Source organism: Salvelinus sp. IW2-2015, linkage group LG4p (assembly GCF_002910315.2).
Source record: "Salvelinus sp. IW2-2015 linkage group LG4p, ASM291031v2, whole genome shotgun sequence".
In the NCBI taxonomy this organism is placed as follows: domain Eukaryota; kingdom Metazoa; phylum Chordata; class Actinopteri; order Salmoniformes; family Salmonidae; genus Salvelinus; species Salvelinus sp. IW2-2015.
In genome coordinates this window covers 3,590,195-3,609,813 of record NC_036841.1, presented here as the reverse complement: position 1 = coordinate 3,609,813, position 19,619 = coordinate 3,590,195, and the positions used below count along the sequence as shown (strand labels likewise).

At 42.2% G+C, this 19,619-nt stretch overlaps 4 protein-coding genes across 4 annotated transcripts in view; 2 read left to right on the top strand and 2 right to left on the bottom strand.

Annotated features, from left to right (window-relative positions):
* Positions 1-1,360: 1,360 nt before the first annotated feature.
* Positions 1,361-6,645, bottom strand: LOC111959026 (claudin-4-like). Its single transcript, XM_023980435.2, has 2 exons — positions 5,646-6,645; positions 1,361-3,251 (listed from the first exon to the last, which is right to left on the bottom strand). Exons 1-2 carry the CDS (start codon positions 6,124-6,126, stop codon positions 2,629-2,631), a joined length of 1,104 nt encoding a protein of 367 aa, XP_023836203.2. The 5' UTR covers positions 6,127-6,645; the 3' UTR covers positions 1,361-2,628.
* A 1,267-nt stretch (positions 6,646-7,912) lies between these two features.
* On the bottom strand, positions 7,913-9,043 carry LOC111957535 (claudin-4-like). Its single transcript, XM_023978391.2, has one exon. It carries the CDS (start codon positions 8,847-8,849, stop codon positions 8,175-8,177), a length of 675 nt encoding a protein of 224 aa, XP_023834159.1. The 5' UTR covers positions 8,850-9,043; the 3' UTR covers positions 7,913-8,174.
* Positions 9,044-14,648: 5,605 nt separating this feature from the next.
* LOC111957527 (claudin-4-like) overlaps positions 14,649-19,619 on the top strand; it is a 34,708-nt gene continuing 29,737 nt past the window's right edge. The window contains exon 1 of the mRNA XM_023978381.2: positions 14,649-14,788. The gene's annotated coding sequence lies outside the window, so the exon portion shown is untranslated. The remainder of the gene's footprint in view (positions 14,789-19,619) is intronic.
* LOC111959011 (claudin-4) lies at positions 16,753-18,060 on the top strand. Its single transcript, XM_023980412.2, has one exon. The coding sequence runs from the start codon at positions 16,892-16,894 to the stop codon at positions 17,516-17,518; it is 627 nt and encodes a 208-aa protein (XP_023836180.1). The 5' UTR covers positions 16,753-16,891; the 3' UTR covers positions 17,519-18,060.

Here is a 19,619-nt window from a genome sequence, read left to right as displayed (position 1 = left end):
ATGTTGCACTGACTGCTGTACCCCCAAACCAAATATACTTTATGAGGCATAGAGATCTCCATTCCTCCATGGCAATACTGCTGAAATAACCCTGAGGTGGGATCAACGATTAACACCCTTCAAACACACTATACTGCCCGTCTTATATAGGAAAAGCCATCTGAACTTCATATGTAGCAGGTACCACTGAACATGGTCAGTCTAATAATAGTCTCTCGCCGGCTCTATATATGTTGAAACTGAAGCTTTTGGACATCACACTTCCAAGATATCCAACCCTCTTAGAAATATAAATTATATCCCATTATCCTGACTTTCATTTAGTAGGACCATCAGTCAGCACAACCAAAACAACGCAAATTACAAATACAGTGGTTTTGTTTTTCAACTGTATGAAATGTTGAACACTTTCAAAAGGCTGCATTTGACTCAGTTGAAAAAGTAATTTGAATAATCAACTGAAAAATGTATGAACACCATGCATCAATAACCATAGAGACGCTTATTCTATTCATATGCATATCTTAGCTTTTTAATGTACATTTTATCCCCCTTTTTGGAGGAAATAATCTGAACAATGGACTGTGTACTAGCTGAAACTGTACAGTAGTTAATATCAATGGATCCATTCATGGTGGCTACATGTCAAATGATTTGATAGATCTTTTGTTAGAGTGACATTGATATGTGGAGGAAGAGACACCAGTTGGCTGGTAAGGTGCAGGTAAGGTGAGAYTCCAGTCTCCAGGGACTTTTCTCTCCCATATTTACTATGAGATCCCAATCAATATTTCAAATAGAGGCTTTTGTAAGGTGCTACAAGATGTGTTTTAAACATGAGACTGGAAGTCTTAAAGTCACAGCCAGCATGCAGGAAACAGACTTGAAATTACTTATAGAAACAATTGCAAATTTGATTCCTGTGTATTTCTATTTCCTTAATTGAAGATGACATATACTCTAGGCCTGCTGCTACTGACTATAATTCTACCTTTTCATTATTTCTTTCAGTCTTCTTTGTCCTTCTCTGCTGACATAACATTTGTCACCTGCACCTATGCGGTGATCTCTTGTTGTTAATTGTTTAGAGCTGTTGTGGTGAAGTTGCTGATTGGTGGCCGGTAACATGGCCTCTTGGATTGCATATCAGGCTACCTTTACACTGGCACATGTACTGATCCCTATCCCAGCATCCATTACCTTCTCATTAGGTAAAAAAAATACATTACAAAACAAAAGTCCAACAAATATATTGTTGATAGTGTGAACCTCTGTGTGCAGATGGTAATTCCATAAAACAAGAGGAAAATATACAAAATGGATTATTGCTTTCTGAATTAAATCAGTAGAGATGCAAACCTTTATAAAACAACAACTATCTTTATTAAAAAACAGGTGATGTGCAGTTAACACTGCAGGACTAACACAAACATTAKCACTGTTCTGGCTGGACACAGGTGCACAATGCCCCCATTTCTCCTCATTGGCCCAAAACACYGAGGCCTTCAGTTTGTCTGCTCCCAACCTGTTCCCCATTCCCTCTGTGCACTGCTATCCACCCTCTGTTTAATACATCTGTCATCTGCCTGGAGTTCAGGTGACAGCATTCAGTACAGATACAGTACTCTGTATGTTAGTAGTATTTAGTATTTTAGTTGGATTCCAATTAGCTGTTGCCAAGGCAGCCACTACTCTTGCTGGGGTCCAAACAGATGAGTACATCACACAATCACACCCTTAACACTGATGATAGAACATCACCATCAAACAAATGCATCTCTCTCACAAATGATCTGGGAAAAAATATACAACATTTCCCAACATAAAAAAAATCCTACATAAAAAGAAACATAGTTCCTTAAAAAACGATGTGTACATACTGGATTTGTACTCTACTGTATTCTTGCAGTAAAATAAAAACCTTTCCACCTCTATCTTTTTGTGAAAGCATCAGTCAAATGTTGTCTTTTTAACAGTGTTCCTTAGTTTGTGAAGCCTAAGCAACGCCTCAGAGCCAATAACATAGAGATGTCAATGAGAAGATAATGATTGAATATTCTACAAGATATCATTTGATGTAGCGTAGTTGCCTGAAGCTAGGAAAATAATTAAATGTTAGTGATTTAATATATTAATGGACTCAATGACTAACATCTTAGAGAGGAATATTCATAAAAGTACAAACATTATGTAAATAATTATATGAGGCTTGTGAATGTTTTTAAATGAGCTTGATATAGTTTCAATGAATATGCATAGCTCACCAATAATCCAAMCCTTAAAACTTTTTAATAATTCATACATTTAATAACTACTGATCTTATTMTTCATTTCCTTTGTTCTCACTAAACTCAAATGGAAAGTACATGATCCTTCTAAAATGTTTTTCTTACACAGCCAGAACTTCTATGCTTTCCTTTCAGAATAGATATTACAGAGACAAATAATGTACACACATAGACAAATCCAACAAAACAATGGTAAAAAAAAGCCTAAACAAACACATCCCTTCATCACGGAGTCTCCTTGGGATTCATGAAGCCCTTTCTTAGACACACCATTAGAAACAGGTGTAGAATAATGTTTTTGGCTGTTACATAAATAGTCCTTGTCCCATCCATCGTCCCATCACACATAGTCTTTTCTCTGGAACCCGTGCCCACCTGGGGCAGAGTATGCCATCTGTGAGGGGTTGTACTCCCGAGGGGGACAGGAGTAGCAGAGGAGGCTTCCYCCGAGGATCATGAGGGCTGAGGCCCCCCAGCCAATGTAGAGCGCTGCCCCTAGCTCTCTGCGCTGTGCATCAGTCAGCAGCGGGTTGTAAAAGTCCCTGATGATAGTGTTGGCCGACCAGGACACTGGGATCAGCTGCATGACTCCTGACACAATGAAGAACACCCCAGAGATTATCATGACTTTAGCTTTGGATGCCTCGTCCTCGATGCAGTTGGTGCACTTGGCACCGGCGATGGCGATGAGCACTGCCAGGATGGCCAGGAGGATGGAGATGACCGTGAGGGCCCTGGCGGCCTGGAGGTCCTGGGAGAGAGCCAGCATGGAGTCGTATACCTTACACTGCATCTGGCCTGTGCTCTGGACAACACAGGTCATCCACAGGCCCTCCCAGATGATCTGAGCCGTGACGATGTTGCTGCCGATGAAGGCCGTTACTCGCCACATGGGCAGGGTACAGGACACGATGGCAATGATCCATCCTAATACGCATAGAGCAATCCCCACTAACTCCAACCCTGCAGACATGGTGGTAATCCTGATGTTACTGGAGCTCCTTCTGTGTTCCGTTCAGTGCTCCGTGTTCCGTCACACCTGAGAGACCTGAGAGGATCTGACAGAGGATCTGTGAGAAAGAAAGAGACCAGACAGAGCCAGAGACAATGACACCAACTAATTTAATTTAGCCTGAGTACCTGTGAGTGTGTGATGTGTAATGTGTGATGTTCTGGTATCCTTTATATCCCAGATCAGCTGACGGGAGGAGCCCTGGAAGGTCCAAAAAAATGCTTATCTGTGACATCACAGTGTGGGATTAAAAGTAAAAAACAATAATAATTTTCAAAATCTGCAAGGAGTTACTAGCCAGAGGGAGGGTATTATCWTGCTCCCCATATACCACCCTGCATACCACTGCTGGCTTGCTTCTGAAGCTAAGCAGGGTTGGTCCTGGATGGGAGACCAGGTGCTGCTGGAAGTGGTGTTGGAGGGCCAGTAGGAGGCACTCTTTCCTCTGGTCTAAACAAAGATCCCAATGCCCCAGGGCAGTGATTGGGGACACTGCTCTGTGTAGGGTGCCGTCTTTCGGATGGGAYGTTAAACGGGTGTCCTGACTCTCTGAGGTCATTAAAGATCCCATGGCACTTATCGTAAGAGTAGGGGTGTTAACCCYGGTGTCCTGGCTAAATTCCCAATCTTGCCCTCAACCATCAYGGTCACCTAATAATCCCCAGTTTACAATTGGCTCATTCATCCCCCTCCTCTCCCCTGTAACTATTCCCCAGGTCGTTGCTGCAAATGAGAATGTGTTCTCAGTCAACTTACCTGGTAAAATAACGGTAAAATAAAATAAAAAAATAAAAATATCACTGCGAATCTCATAGTGTTTGAAAATCACTGTTTTTAAAATGTTAAAACTTTTGATGAKGTCATTGGGTAGAACCGTTTAACCTTTTGAATAAATGCGCAGTTTTTACATAATGTGCTGGACATAAGGAAAATGAGTGGTGGAATTGCCCTTTACTCATTAATAGATTAGCCCTAATCTTGTCTCCTCAGAGCAATCACTCTCTCACGAAATTATTTGAAGCAGCTTGTAAAAGAAGAATCCCTGACCTCAGTTCCTTTGCAATAAGCTATCTTGTTCATTCTATTTGATGTGGTCTAACGGCCATGTCTGTCTGTCACTGACTCCAGTGCCCTTGAATTCCTTACAACTGGAGTGTCTCCCCTAATTATGCCCCAGAAACTGGGATAATAGTCTTTCCCCCCAACATTTCATGACCCAGTGTTGATAACTCACTCTGACCTCCATCGTGCTATGAAACGGACCCATTGTTCTGGGGGCCATTTTGAAATGGCTGAATAGTGGGGGGCTGACAAAGCAAGGCTTCTTGTTATCTAAGGGTCAACCGATATGAGAGTCAGCCAGGTAGATAGCAGCTATGAAAGACAATCCAACTCAACACATCATTACCATAGATACCCAAGGATCAGTGAAGGAAAATGCCTGTTATATCCTGATCTGGGCAGAATGAATGACACAGAGGCAGTTAGCCTTAGCCTACGTCTTTTTTTGGCAGTAGATTCAAACATATTTTTCTTAGAAACTGCATAGCTAGTACCACAGGACTAAGTGGCACTTCTTATGTAGCAAAGCACTTACTAATGTTAATGAAATATACTGTATAAAGTAACATACAGCAACAATGTATTTTTCTGTTATCGTATTAAAATATTTGAAGAAAAAATGCAAGTATTATGAACCAGTTTTTATTGTGAAATTGACACACTTTAAACATCAAAATACTTTATATTTTCACACTTAACGAAAGATGCTAAACTGTCAGTATTTGGCATATTGTTATCCAACATATGCACAACATAAGCTGTTATTAATTCACTCTATAGAATATAAAATCTAACAATGCAGATGGTTTTAATTAAACTCCTTTCAAATGTTAAGATTCTAAAACAAAAACAAACCTATGTATGTTTTAAATAGGCATACAGTATGAAATACAAGTACATCAAGTCCAGTTTGGTGTTGCACCATCAAAAATGATCCACTAAAAAGCAGTATTTTCTTCATGTCAAAACATATAACAAAATAGTTTCAGTAGAAATCACCCCCATTTGATATGTTCTGGAATTCAAAGTTAGTATCAGATGTCCTTCATCCACTGTCGGAAAAACGTGAGCAGAAAGTAGCTGCTGCCAGATATCCAGGTCAGTTCAAACATAGTCTCTTTTGTCATAGCCGCTGGGGGCCACAGACCTGGTTGGGGAGTACACCATCCGCGAGGGCGGCCCTGCATACCTCTTCTCAGGCTGTGGGGGGCAACTACAGCACAGGATGCACCCCCCGATGAGGAGAAATGCGGCTGCTGCCCAGCCCAGGTAGAGAGCCCCACCAATCTCCCTTTTCTGAGCCTCAGGAGTGATGGGACTATAGAAATCCATGATGATGCTGTTGGCTGACCAGGACACAGGGATCAGCTGGGTCAGGGATGCTACGATGAAGGCCACCCCCGCTGCGATCATCACCTGGGCCTTGGCCGTCTCGTCCTCAACACAGTTGGTACACTTAGCCCCCACCACGGCCACCAGCACCCCCATGATGCCCACAACTATAGAGACGATTGTGAGGGCTCGGGCTGCCTGCAGGTCGGAGCTGAGGGCTAGCATGGAGTCGTAGACCTTACACTGCATCTGGCCCGTGCTCTGCACCACACAGGTCATCCAGATGCCCTCCCAGATGGTCTGAGCCGTGATGATGTTGACCCCGATGAAAGCGGACACCCTCCACATGGGCAGGGCGCAGGACACGATGCTCAATATCCAACCCAGGGCAGCCAGGATCACCCCCAAGATCTCTAGTCCCAACACAGCCATTTTGTTGTTTTACCTTCCTTTGTAAGCAAGTCTACATGTGTCTTCACTCTCTTAACTGTCTCAACTTCACACACAAAAGGGTTTCACTGTCTGCGTTCTGCTTTGGAATTCTCAGAGCTATCTTTATAGCACTCCACCAACAGAAGGTAGAGTCTCATGGGGATTGGCCAAGAAGGTTTTCAACTGTTTTTTCTTTTCTTTCTTCTCAACAACCCCCAGAAAACGCTTTGGCATGTGAACGGTTTGGCTGCACAGATTAATGATTGAACGGTTGGGCCATGGTTGTTCCCCCACTGTTTGGGCTGAGGGGGAAGGTCAATAAATGGCCAAAGTACCGATGCTAAATAGTTAAAGGATAACGAACAGGTTAAGAATAGACAAGTTAATAATTACAAGTGGAGGAATTGGGAATAACATTAACTCATGTGTTCGTTCAACAGGTGTCTACCAGTGTACAATTATTTTCAGGTCAACAGAAATATTTAGCTCTCTATGGAGCGTTAACCTCTGTGTCTTACTGCTAACCCTGAGAGAGAGCTGCCTAGGAACAATGTGGTAGCCTACTGTATACAAGCACTATTGGCTAGTTTCCAACCCAAATACCCTGATGAAGGCATAAGCAATATATTTTTAAACAAACTTCCATTGACCTATAGAAAAAGTCGCTTAATATTGTWTCATCTGGTTTCCAACACCAGCAGCAGGGCTCTGAAGTTCATAGTAAATTATATCTTGTTTCTGTCTGCCATTGAAGATTGATGACAAAAAGTGAGAATCCGTTATCTTTTGTCTTTGATTGGCTGACAGATTTAGGGATCAAAGTTAGACAAGTTTCTATCAGCACAGGAAGTTCCACACACAGGCACTTGACTTGGTTATAGACGAGTGCACAAGTGAACAGATTGACTATCACAATACAGCTATTGGAGGCTATGTTTGTTTGTACGACACTCAAACTTCCCTAGGAAGTACTTTAAGTCTATGCTATAAGACTGTCTTAAAAGTATTTTCCCTTATCTTGTTCTTAGACTAGAATGTAAATAAAGCCATTGTCTTATCTTTAATAAATGGGAGCATTGTGAAAGAAATTGGTTCACCCTATGATTACAGTGTGGGTTTACTTCCCCTCCTTATCAAAATGGCTGCTTTTTGTCGGGCTCAGTTTCACTCTCCCAAATGGAACAAAAGGGACAATKTTGCTGCTCACATTTGCATTGAAATCAAAAACCGTATTTGTGCGCGGTAGACGGGCTGAGTTGTCTAGATTTCAGGTGATATGGACCTGCAGGCATTCCTGCCCAATATTTTGGTCTATTTCTTTAGACCCTGTGTCTTCGATGGGATGTCCTGTCCTGTCCTGTCTCAGTGCTCTGTTGGTAGACTGACCTTATAAAGCCAGATTTGTGCTTAAACGTAGGCAAGACAACCTCTCCTCAATCACATAACATTCCTGTGGTGACATCCTCTGCGATAAGACCTTACTTTCAGATGGGAATGGCCCTGCTATAAGCCAATTAAGCAAAGAAAAAGAAGTTGCTTGCATACAAACATTAGTTAGCGCAATGCATGATTTCCTCACATTATGAAATCAAGAGTGAACTTATCTAAATTTTGTATCACCATTTGCAGTCATGTGCAAGAAAAGTCTGAGTGGGCAAAAATAACTTACGGTTAAATGGAAATGTTATTTCATTTTTTTATAAACTAAATTAACATTTTCATGATCTACATCGTCATCATTGAGTAACATTCATGTTAAATTTAGTACAAAAACTATTTCCGAACAGCAAAACATGAATAAGATATTTCTCTAATCCTACCATCTACATTTACTTGAATCGTCTATAAATGCATGTCTCAAACTCTACAGAAATCATATATATAAAACACAATCTAGCATTAATCGGCAATCGTTCATACTGTATTTATTCTTCGCTAACCCTATAGTGTGCAGTCAGGAAAGGGGGTTCGCTAACACTAGTTATCCCCTTAGTCCCATCAGTCTCAAGGTGCTGTCTCTCTACTAAAGCCATTGGACACACTCTCTCTCACACATAGTCCCTCCTCACATATCCATTGACAGACATGGGGTATTTGACCGCAGAGTAGTTCACCACCCTGTTGGGTCCATACCCAGCCTCGCTAACACCCTGGGGTGCTTTCAGGGGGCAGGAGCAGCAGAGCAAAGCTCCCCCTAGGAGAAGCAGACAGGAGGCAGCCCATCCAAAATACAGCGAGTTCCCAAACTCCCTCTTCCCCGTCTCCTCCATCATCGGGTCATAGAAATCCAAGACGATGGTGTTAGCCGTCCACGATACGGCCGTCAGCAGCAACAGCCCCGCCATGATGAAGGTCACCCCGGCCCCCAGCACCATGCGAGGCTTGCTGCCTGTGTCTGAGCTGCAGTTGGTGCACTTGGCCCCGGCTACAGACAGGCTGATGCCCATGATGCACAGCACCATAGAGACGATGACCAGGGCACGGGCTGCCTGTAGGTCCACAGGGAGTCCAAGCATGGAGTCGTGGACTTTGCAGTGCATCTGGCCCGTGCTCTGGACAGAACAGTTCATCCACAGGCCCTCCCAGATCACTTGAGAGATGACGATGTTCTGGCCAATGTAGGCGGCTACTCTCCACATTGGCAGGCCACAGGCCACCATGACCCCTAGCCAGCCTGACACACAAAGGATCATACCCAGGATCTCCAGGCCGGCGGAGGCCATCTCTGGAACTAGTCTCTCCCTGTCCCTAGGTGCTCTGGTCCTGGTCTGTGGCTGTCGTCTCTCTTTGTCCTTGGTGCTTTGATCTGGGGCAGTGGTCTGTCCCTGATTCTGGGCTGTCGTAGTCTCCCCTTGTCCCCTGGTGCTGGGCTGTTGTCTCTCTCGGTCCCTTGGTTCTCTGGGCTGGTGTTGGGCTGCAGCAGTCACTCCCTAACCCTAGGTCTCTCAGTTCTGGTCTGGATAGAAGGTGCTCTGTGTCTCAGAGCACAGCCCTCTAAAGACGATATCAGATCTCCTTGGCTCAGAACACCCTGGATAATACTTTAGTCAGTTATGGAGAGAGGGGGAAAGAGAAGAAGAGTGGGATAAACCGATTATTCCTTTCTTTATACTGCTAAGAAAACTGTAAGGTGGAGTCAGTTTACATTCAAATAACACCAAACGCTGAATCACCGTCTCTGCAAACGAGAGAAAACGACAGGCTTTGTTCAGTCAGTTAGACAGACACATTATACCTCTTGGGAAAAACTGCTCTGTTCAGAACAGGCCTGGCACTGAACATGGGTCTCTCTCTGCCTGTTTTGTTCAATAAAGTTTGTCTTAAACCATAAAAAAACATGTGACCCGAACAGGAAAAACTCTAGTATCCCTATCACCATTTGCCCTTGTTTGTTAGTGTGCTCACTCAAGTTGTAATGGATGTTCTCTGGATGTAAATAMAATTATAAAGGGTGGCTCTGTACACTACACTTATCAGACAAACAACTCTCCTGTCCTGGTAGGGTTGTTAGCATTGGCTGGGCAGCTCTATGTGATCTATAGCCCATTATAGGCCCTTGTCTCACTAACAAGGGTCATCATTGGGGTCATAGGTCAAAACAGGGGTCACTGCTTTCTCATACCTGATAGTGAAATCCACACCTAAGAACACATACCATCTCACTTGGATGATCTCCACTACAGGTTGTTGGAAGGCTAGAAAATGATCATCACTGAATCATCACCGAAAGTCCCTGGATTACCAAATACCTTATGAAATCTCTGTTTTTTGTGAGATGCAGAATGTCCTTTTCAGATCAGAACGGGGAGGTTGCAGCCAGAGTTGTTTATGGGTGTGTATAATGTTTTTGCAGCCAGAGGGAGCAATGTGAAGTACTGGTACAGTTAAACTGTACTGAACATTATCATCCTTTGAGTGTCTTACTGAATAGCTGTCTGTCTGTCTGTCGAAATGGTCCAGAGGATCTGGTTTACACCGGATCTCAGGTTGACCCTATTGCTGTTTTGCCTCCAGCACGTTGTATAAAGCTCATTAAATGTGGTGTTAAATGCAAACTACAAAAATAACTTAAAAAGTGTCAAATAAACATTCAAAGATCTCAGTGGTTACTTCCTAATACGAAGGGGAACTGAGGAGTAAAACGAGACAATTGATCTCTGTTTACTGAAGACTTCAGTGCTGTGTGAGGATAAGCATCAATAACACAAGCTTTGTCATGAAAACTGAAGCTACGATTAAGTTCAACATAATTATGTTGTATATATTAGCTCCGGTTACTGTAGTTACTATAATATTCGCAAACAAAATATGTGTGAGCAGCTTTGTAACTCAAAATGAATCAGAAATGCATAGTTTCGTTGTTGCAAAATGCCTATTTTCCTAACAATTGGCAGCAGCCTTGTACCAGTCTGTGGTAGTGTTAGGGAGACTGGCTATAATCCTAGACTCATATTACAATACAAAAAAACTTGTCCAGGAACACCTAGAGAAGGCTCCCCACAGACAGAACACCTCCTGGAAACTGGTCTAACCTGCTCCCGTTCCCATGGCAGGTGAACAGCTGGGAAGTGTTTGTGCTTGTTCCCTTTCCAGGGAGAACTCTTACCAAATACCTGCTTCAAATATGATGACTCCCTAAATTATACCAATAGTAAACATTTAATTTCCACATAAATAAATGTGTTGGTCAGTCGCACCTAAATGGTCAGAAAATAACTTGTATCCTAGAGTCCTTCATAGTCAACAGTTAACTTCCTCCACCACATGATGTCTCCTTCAGTTGCAGTCTGTTAGGGTGGGTTGCACCAACATGGATTAACTCCTAAACTGGGTTAAATCATGTTTGAAGCAGGTATTTGGTAAGAGTTCTCCCTGGAAAGGGAACAAGCACAAACACTTTCCCAGTTGTTCACTTGCCATGGGAACGGGAGCAGGTTAGACCAGTTTCCAGGGTTACAGGTGCCTGGTTAGCTCGTCACTACCTCCTGCTCATGTATAGATACACTACACTATACACACCAGGCAGCTGCCTGCCTTACATTAATAACTAACAATTATAAACTGGATGGTTCGAGCCCTGAATGCTGATTGGCTGACAGCCGTGGTATATCAGACTGTATACCATGTGTATGACAAAACATTTATTTTTACTGTTCTAATTACGTTGGTGACCAGTTTATAATAGCAATAAGGCACCTAGGGGGTTTGTGATATATGGCCAATATACCACAGCTAAGGGCTGTGTCCAGGCACTCTGCGTTGAGTCATGCTTAAGAACAGCTCTTAGCCGTGATATATAGGCCGTGTACCACACCTCCTCTGGCTTTATTGCTTAAGTAGAGACTCGCCTTCTGGAAACAGGTAACTACGAGGGGGAGGGAGGGAGAGTGGAAGGTACACTGAAGGACAAAAGGGTTCCAAAAGGGTTCTTTGGCTGTCCTTATAGGAGAATCATTTTTGGTTCCAGGTAGAACTCTTTTGAGTTCCAAGTAGAGCCCTCTGTGTAAAGGGTTCTTCAAAGGATTGTCCTATTGGGACAGCCGAAGAGTGTAGGGAGTGTAGGAAGGGAAAATCTTCAATTTTTTTGGTGACTCTTTTTCTTCTAGTATCTGAAATAATGAAACAACATAGATGAAAAACTATAAGTAACCAAAAGTAAACAGAGAGAGAACTTTGGGAGAAATGTTTTTCTCTGACATTCCTGTACTCTAGTACATTCACAGTTAAGGTAAGGTTCCAGAAAATAAATAACAGAAAATCCCTGGAGGCAGAATTCCTCTCTCTCCCTGTCACTCCCTACCTATTGCACAACCCAGGCTGTAACTGTTGGTGTCTCTGATGCCACAACACACTATGGCACATCTCTCAGCATTAAAAAAAATGAAAAAAGTGATCACTGCCTCTAAATTGATCCCTTATTAAAAAATATGAAATTACAGGGGGATACATTCAGCATGTGAGTTTAAAGGAACTTATTAGTTGACTGTGTCTGGAGGATAGTCACCTAAATCTTCTGAGAATGGTAAAGATTCTCTTGATAAGAAATAAAGTATTATATCAACTCTTATTACACCTGAATCCCCTTTGATTTAATTTACATGTCATGATGCATGTTATGCTCTGTCAATCTAGAACCACATGAGTCATTGAATGTCCCGTGCTTCTAATGGTTTCTAGGTAACGTGAGATCTTTGTTGCATGCTTGGATAACCCACTGAAACTGTGACTCTGTCCCCTTGAGCAAGACTCTTGGTCACAGAATAATACATCACAGATCACACACAACAACCTACCCCTAACTCCTGCCCAACCACCCACACAGATACACACACAGATATCCGTATTTGTAGGAGAAAATCACACATTCCAGTTTCATCAACCATTATACTGATACCAAATACAACTTCTCCCATAGTAGCATCAGGGGGGTGCAACATGCCTTCTAACCTTAAGTTCACACCCACAACAATGACAATATCTGAAAATAGTACTATTGAGCCTCTATATAAGCTAATTCACACTTTTAAGAATTATAAAATGTGTGGTTGGGTGATACCAGCTAGTATTATATAAAAGAAGCCTTGATCTCTGAATCACTCATTCAAAAAGGTACAGTAACGATGTTTGACTATCCAACCCCAGGAGTTATAGTTCTATGAGCACTACACATAGGTTGTGTTTACACAGGCAGCCGAAGTCTGATCTTTTTATAATTGGTCTTTTGACCAATCAGATCAGTTCTGAAAAATATCTGATGTGAAAAGATCTGATGTGATTGGTCAAAATAACAACTGGTGGAAAAAAATATCTGAATTGGGCTGCCTGTGTAAACACAGCCATAGTGACCCAGCCAGTTTACTCGGTTGTACTTTTATAATCCAAAGCCAGCATCCTTTAGAGTGTGTGAGGCCCAGGTATGAGGCCCCAGCCTGCCCTCTGTTCCTGTTGAAACTTGTAATGTATTAGCCCCCCCCCAAGACTTACTCACAGGTGGATTGAACTACATGTAATGTTAAATAACTTAGCATTAGTTCCAAACTGTTTCATTCACAGTGGCAATTTTCTACTTAATCTGCACCATCACTGTAGAATCAGCTGGAATTTAGCTCAAAAACTATTTTCACATGCCAAAATGAGTTTAATTTCGAGCACATTTTTGGCACTTTCTGTGGTCTGAAATGTACTAAAGGTACAGGTTAGACCAGGGCTGTTAAATTCTGGTTCTGGAGGGCCGAAATAGTTCTGTTTTGGTAGTTAATTGCTCTCACCTGGTGTCCCAGGTCTTAACTAGTCTCTTATTAGAAGGAGAGGATGAAAACCAGAAGTGTTTTGGCCATCCGGGACCGACATTGAACAACCCTGGTTTAGACAAGAGTAGTAGTTGTTTTTGTGTCTTTGTGACCAATTGTCACGTTCTGACCATAGTTCTTTTGTATTTTCTTTGTTTTAGTATGGTCAGGGCGTGAGTTGGGTGGGTTATCTATGTTTTGTGTTTCTATGTTGGGTTTGTCGTTTGGCCTGATATGGTTCTCAATCAGAGGCAGGTGTTAGTCATTGTCTCTGAGTGGGAACCATATTTAGGTAGCCTGTTTTTGTATTGTGGTTTGTGGGTGATTGTTCCTGTTTGTGTGTTCCTGTGTTCACATTTTCGGGACTGTAGCGTTTTTGGTTGTTTTTGTCAGTTCATTGTTTTTGTTCGTTCTTAAAAGTATTCAATTAAATATGAATACACACCACGCTGCATCTTGGTCTGACATTTCTTACTCCTCAGACGAGGAGAACGAAGACTATCGTTACACCAATGTCATGTGATCCTGGGAGTAGTGTGGGCCCTTTATTTTAACTGCATGTGTCTCAACAAGCCTTTTACTTGTCACACCCAGAACAACAATAACAATCTCTGGAAATACTACTATTCGGTTTCAGCTGCCTCTTTATTAGGAGTTCCACAAGAATGAGATCAACATTACACCATAGAACCAGATGTATGCACTCAGCTGATGTTTGAGTGTTTGACTACATGTTTACTACATGATCTGGTGTAGGACTCCTGATCCTAAAATAGTGGACCCTCTGAGGCCTATCTGATCCCCAGTGCTGGGAGTATGACAACACCAAGGTGATCACAGTTGTCGGACTGTAAAGAGAATGGGGGGAGAAAGAGAGAGAGAGATACAGATTGTTTCCATATATGAAAGAGGCCACTGTTAGCGAGCTAAAATTACCTTTAGGAACAATGCCTCTATTTTACCCAGGCAGGTAGCACGTTAAAGATACCCTGGCATGGAGCAACCCAAGGAGATTTAGTACCACACTCAGGTACTACGCATTGAGGAGGAGAGATTGTTTTTGAGCGTATCGCCTTCAAACTGAGATTATACTCCCAGCACTGGGGATCAGATAGGCCTCAGAGGGTCCACTATTTTAGGATCAGGAGTCCTAATCCAGATCATGTAGTAAACATGTCGTCAAACACTCAAACATCAGCTGAGTGCATACATCTGATCACCTTGGTGTTGTTTGTGGCAGGTTGAAGACAGACCCGCCCACAGAACTAACCAGTCAAACTCCTCGTCCGTCAAAGCAGACACGTCCTCCAGGCGAATGGAAGAACGACAGTCTATAGCCCTCCAACCCCCAAGGACTGACAWCACCTTGTAAGGTCAGCTTTCAAGTATTCTTTTTTTCTCTTGGCTCTTTACAAAATGGTGGATGAACTGAATGACTTGTCAGCTGTGAATCTATCGACTGCTCAGGTGACATAAAGAAAGATTTGATTGATTGGTTGGTTGATTGATACTTTAACAGACATGGCTGGAGGGGAGTTCACTTTTTCTTTCTTGAAAATGAGTAGAGTAACAGGACAATCGTTCACTGACTCAATACGTTAGTCTTTATCAGACTGTACATTTATGTGCAATTGTAAGGTTCAAATTTGTGAAATAGCTTTAATGTAATGCAGTGGTGTAGTGCTATTTTTTKGGGGCGGGATCGCCCCCAAAATGTTTAATTACGTCATAATTTCTAAATCAAAGTTTGTACCGACAGATGTAGCCTATTGAATATTATTATAGAATATGCTAAAATGCATCCTCAAAATGCAACGTTTGCCTATGCCCACACGCATATTGTCTCAAGAAAAGTTGTATTTTTTATACCCTCAAACACCAAGTTACCCTTACCTAATTTCAAAATAGGCCATCATCACTATCAATCATGAATGATCATTTTTCACATTTTACCGGTGAAATGTCCAAGCTGCATCTGCAAGGTCTCAATCAGTTTCATGGGAATATGCATTTAMATTTTCTTRAATTACTGTTTTGTGAGTGAATTAGAACAGAGGGTGTTAACAAACAATTAGCCTTTCTTGCATTTTGTTTCAATCAAAGCATACTTTAAATCCTGCCTAGTGGTATCCACTGTTGAGTTTTGGCTGCATGAGAAAAGAAATGCGATTATTCAGCTTCAGCTAACCATCCTAAAATCTCACTACAAATGAGGAGGTGTTATAGGCCTACAATGCTATGCTATTATATTTGGTTATGTTATTTAAAATACTAATTCATTATTATGTGATCTTGCTAGTAATTGATTCAACTTAATAATTTTCAATAAATACTTTTACCAGCTCCGTGTATTCTCAAATTGAAAAAAGTGAGGGAGCGCTGTTTCCTTGTGGTCCTGCAACCCTACACCCCTGATGAAATGAAACTTTAGTTTAAATAGTTGTACTGTTTCTGTAAGGGAAAATAGATTATCTCTTGGAAAGGGAACAGGTCTTTGTCAAAAGAATAATGTCACAAGCCTGGAAAACCAAAGACCACCTTACATATTTGCTGTTGTTGCAGTCTTCTAACATATTCTATGTGAGGGATTGTAAAGTCAAGCAGGAAAATAATAAGTTACAGTAGGCCTATGTATTCAAGGGGATCTGTAGGATGATACATTGGTTTTTCACATAACTAAATAAGTGAATATCTTGGTGTATTCTGGCATTATTTCAAGTCAATATGATCTGATGGGAGTCCCAGAGCTGCAAAGGTTAGCCATGGGGTCAAAGGTGAAGAGTGAATGTCAAGTAATAGATAGCCAAAGTAAAATAACATTTTGTTAAAACTCTATAATCTAAAGKGTTGRCTCTATATAGAGCCAACCCTTTCATTTGAGAAATTAAAGGGCTCTGTTCATATTAAGAGGAAAGAGGTTGGAACTCATTTCAATATAATTGTGTAAATGTCAGATTCTAATTTTGATATCTGAGTTTGATGTAAAAGTAGAAAATCCTTATTTTCTCAGACATGAACAGATGCTTTTCTATTAGTTTCATTCCACAGAATGTAGTGGCAGCATGAAACAGGCAAAAGAGAGAGAAGAATACTGAAACCCTGATACTGAGTTGATATTTTAAGGGTGTTGGCACACACGGTTCCTCTTTAGTTTGGCTAAAACTATTTGAACAATGGTGAGTCACAATGAGACTGTTCCACTTGTACCATTTAATTGACAAGAGAAGACAAAAACAGAGTTACGACACATGCCTTGAGGGAGAAGCGGCAAGTCATGTCAAAGGTGTGTTGGAGCGTTTGTGTGCCAAGCCCCTCCCAAGTCAGGTGTATAAAAGCACCTGCTGCCACTATGGCTTAAACATTGACACTTGGATATTTTTCAAGCAAGACATACCAAGCAACTGATTTCTAAGAAGACACTCATTTTCGGCAGATTTCCTTCATCGACTCCTCCAGGACTTAAAGAAGAAGAAAAGATGGTCTCTGCTGGGTTTCAGATGTTGGGCACAGCCCTGGGCATCATTGGCTGGATCGGGGCCATCGTGGTCTGTGCTCTTCCTCAATGGAAGGTCACAGCCTTCATCGGCGAGAACATAATCACAGCCCAAACCACTTGGCAAGGCATCTGGATGAACTGTGTGGTCCAGAGTACAGGTCAGATGCAGTGTAAGGTATACGACTCCATGCTGGCACTACCCCAGGACCTCCAGGCCGCTCGTGCTCTCATCATCATCTCTATCATGATGGGCCTGGTGGGCATCCTGCTCGCCGTGGCCGGGGGAAAGTGCACCAACTGCGTGGAAGATGAGAGGGCCAAATCCAGAATAGGCGTGGGCTCGGGTGTAGTCTTCATCATCGCTGGCGTCCTGTGTCTCATCCCCGTCTGCTGGTCGGCCAACACCATCATCAGGGACTTTTACAACCCCATGCTGACCAGCTCTCAGAAGATGGAGCTGGGGGCTGCGCTCTACATTGGATGGGGGGCCGCGGCCCTTATGATCATGGGAGGAGGGTTCCTCTGTGCCAACTGTCCCCCTAAAGAGGAAAATTACCCCACTAAGTACTCAGCTGCCAGGTCCACAGCACCCAAGGACTATGTTTGAGGAGTGGGAGAAACGTCAGAGAGAGAAAGAAAAGCAAGAGAGATTATTAAAGACAGAGCGAGAATATGTATATTTATACAGGTGCTGTGCAGTGTGATCCTTACGGTCTCACATTGTGATTTTGTGATTGTTCGATCATGTTTGTATGATATCACAGCTTGGTTCCACTGCTAAATGAAAAAATTCCAATGTATTTCATTAAAGACAGACTTCCAGACATTGGCACTTGTATAAGTAAGAAATGACATGATGCCATGCAACGCACCCAGAAAAGGGAGTGGATGGACAATGTCAGCTAATACTCCTTCTGACGTATATTCACAATACATAGAATGAATGGGAACTAGCCAAAGCTATTATTTGAAAACATGTATAAAATATTTCAAAATGATCTGAATGGGTTTCCCCTAACGTTTGCATTGAAAGTGTACATTTCATTCATCATTTTGACTAAATATATTTTTTAAATGTGTGTGTGATTCAGAAAATGTGAATTTCAATGGTGATAATACTGTAAATAAATATTTTTATTCAACTTCAAATGCACTGTCTCATGTTTTCTTTGACTGTACATGAGCAACAACCTTTGATCATATATCAAATGAATGAATCTCTATCCCTCAGCCTAGTTTGATAACACGCACCAAAATTGGTACATTTAACATAAGGGGAAGAAAAAAAACGGATTGATGGCTAGATAAGACCTGAGGTTGAGAAATGCTTTGCCTTTGGAATGGGACTGTTACTTGAGAATCCTTCATTGTCCAATGCCTCCCCCTATAGGAATAGAAACATAGAACATTCTCATAAGAAGTAAAAACAACATTCTGTTACATGGTCCCCATCGCTGCTAACTACACCCCACTTCATTTTGTATTTTGGCAGTCTCAGTGAAAACATTGTGTGTCCTGATAGAAGTGTACATCAGTGTGCAGTCATAAAAAAACGATACTTTTAAACACCTCCAAATAACACATTTCCTAATAACCCAACTCTTTCTTCACAGCCTTCTTGTTAAAACTCMATAGTCAGTTTCCAAGTCATTCTTTGATATCAGTCCCATAGTAGTGAGTCAGAAGGAATAGCTGTTTTGTTTCTGCGTCAAGTGGCTATATGACCGTGAAGCTGCTCTTTTCTCTTAGGTCAGCACTGCTAGAGGTTATTGGGCTTCTGTCTGTTTGTGTATAAACATCTCTCAGCAAATGGGAGCAGAGCAGGGAATTTTAGTAACACATACCTGCATCATATCTCTGTTTTTAACACATTACAAAATCTACCTTCTACAACACAACTCTAAAAATACTGGTCTCTTTTGTGTGAACCATCTTTGAACACTTTGGGAATAGCTGGACTCCTCGGGATCTGTCCGTACTCAGGTTGGAGTGTGTGATACTCAGGTTTGCGTGTGTGAGACTCAGGTTGGAGTGTGTGAGGTCAGGAACAATCAGTTGACAGTGTGTGTGTGAGGAACTATTTAGTCAAGATGGTTTCCCAGGGGATCCAGATCATGGGAATTGTCATGTTGTTGATCGGCTGTTTGAGTCATCATCGTGTGTGCCCTGCCTATGTGGAAGGTCACAGCCTTCATCGGAGCCAACATTGTCACAGCACAAACCATCTGGGAGGGAATGTGGATGACCTGTATGGTGCAGAGCACGGGCCAGATGCAGTGTAAGGTCTACGACTCCATTCTGGCACTACCCCAGGACCTCCAGGCCGCCAGAGCCATGATCATCATCTCCATCCTGACCGGTATCGTCGGTATCTGCCTGTCGATCGCTGGAGGGAAATGCACCAACTGCACAGCAGAGGAGGGATCTCAACGTCAACAGTGAAGAGGCGATTCCGGGATGCTGGCCTTCTAGGCAGAGTTCCTCTGTCCAGTGTCTGTGTTCTTTTGCCCATCTTAATCTTTTATTTTTATTGGCCAGTCTGAGATACGGCTTTTTCTTTGCAACTCTGCCTAGAAGGCCAGCATCCCGGAGTTGCCTCTTCACTGTTGACGTTGAGACTGGTGTTTTGCGGGTACTATTTAATGAAGCTGCTCACAATGAGAAGAGCTGATCTAGTTGAGAAACAGACGCCTACAAGTCTCAACTGT

Coding starts and splice junctions, on each gene's coding strand:
- LOC111957535 (XM_023978391.2), bottom strand. CDS start 8,849: ATGGCCTCCGCCGGCCTGGAGATCCTGGGTATGATCCTTTGTGTGTCA.
- LOC111959011 (XM_023980412.2), top strand. CDS start 16,892: ATGGTCTCTGCTGGGTTTCAGATGTTGGGCACAGCCCTGGGCATCATT.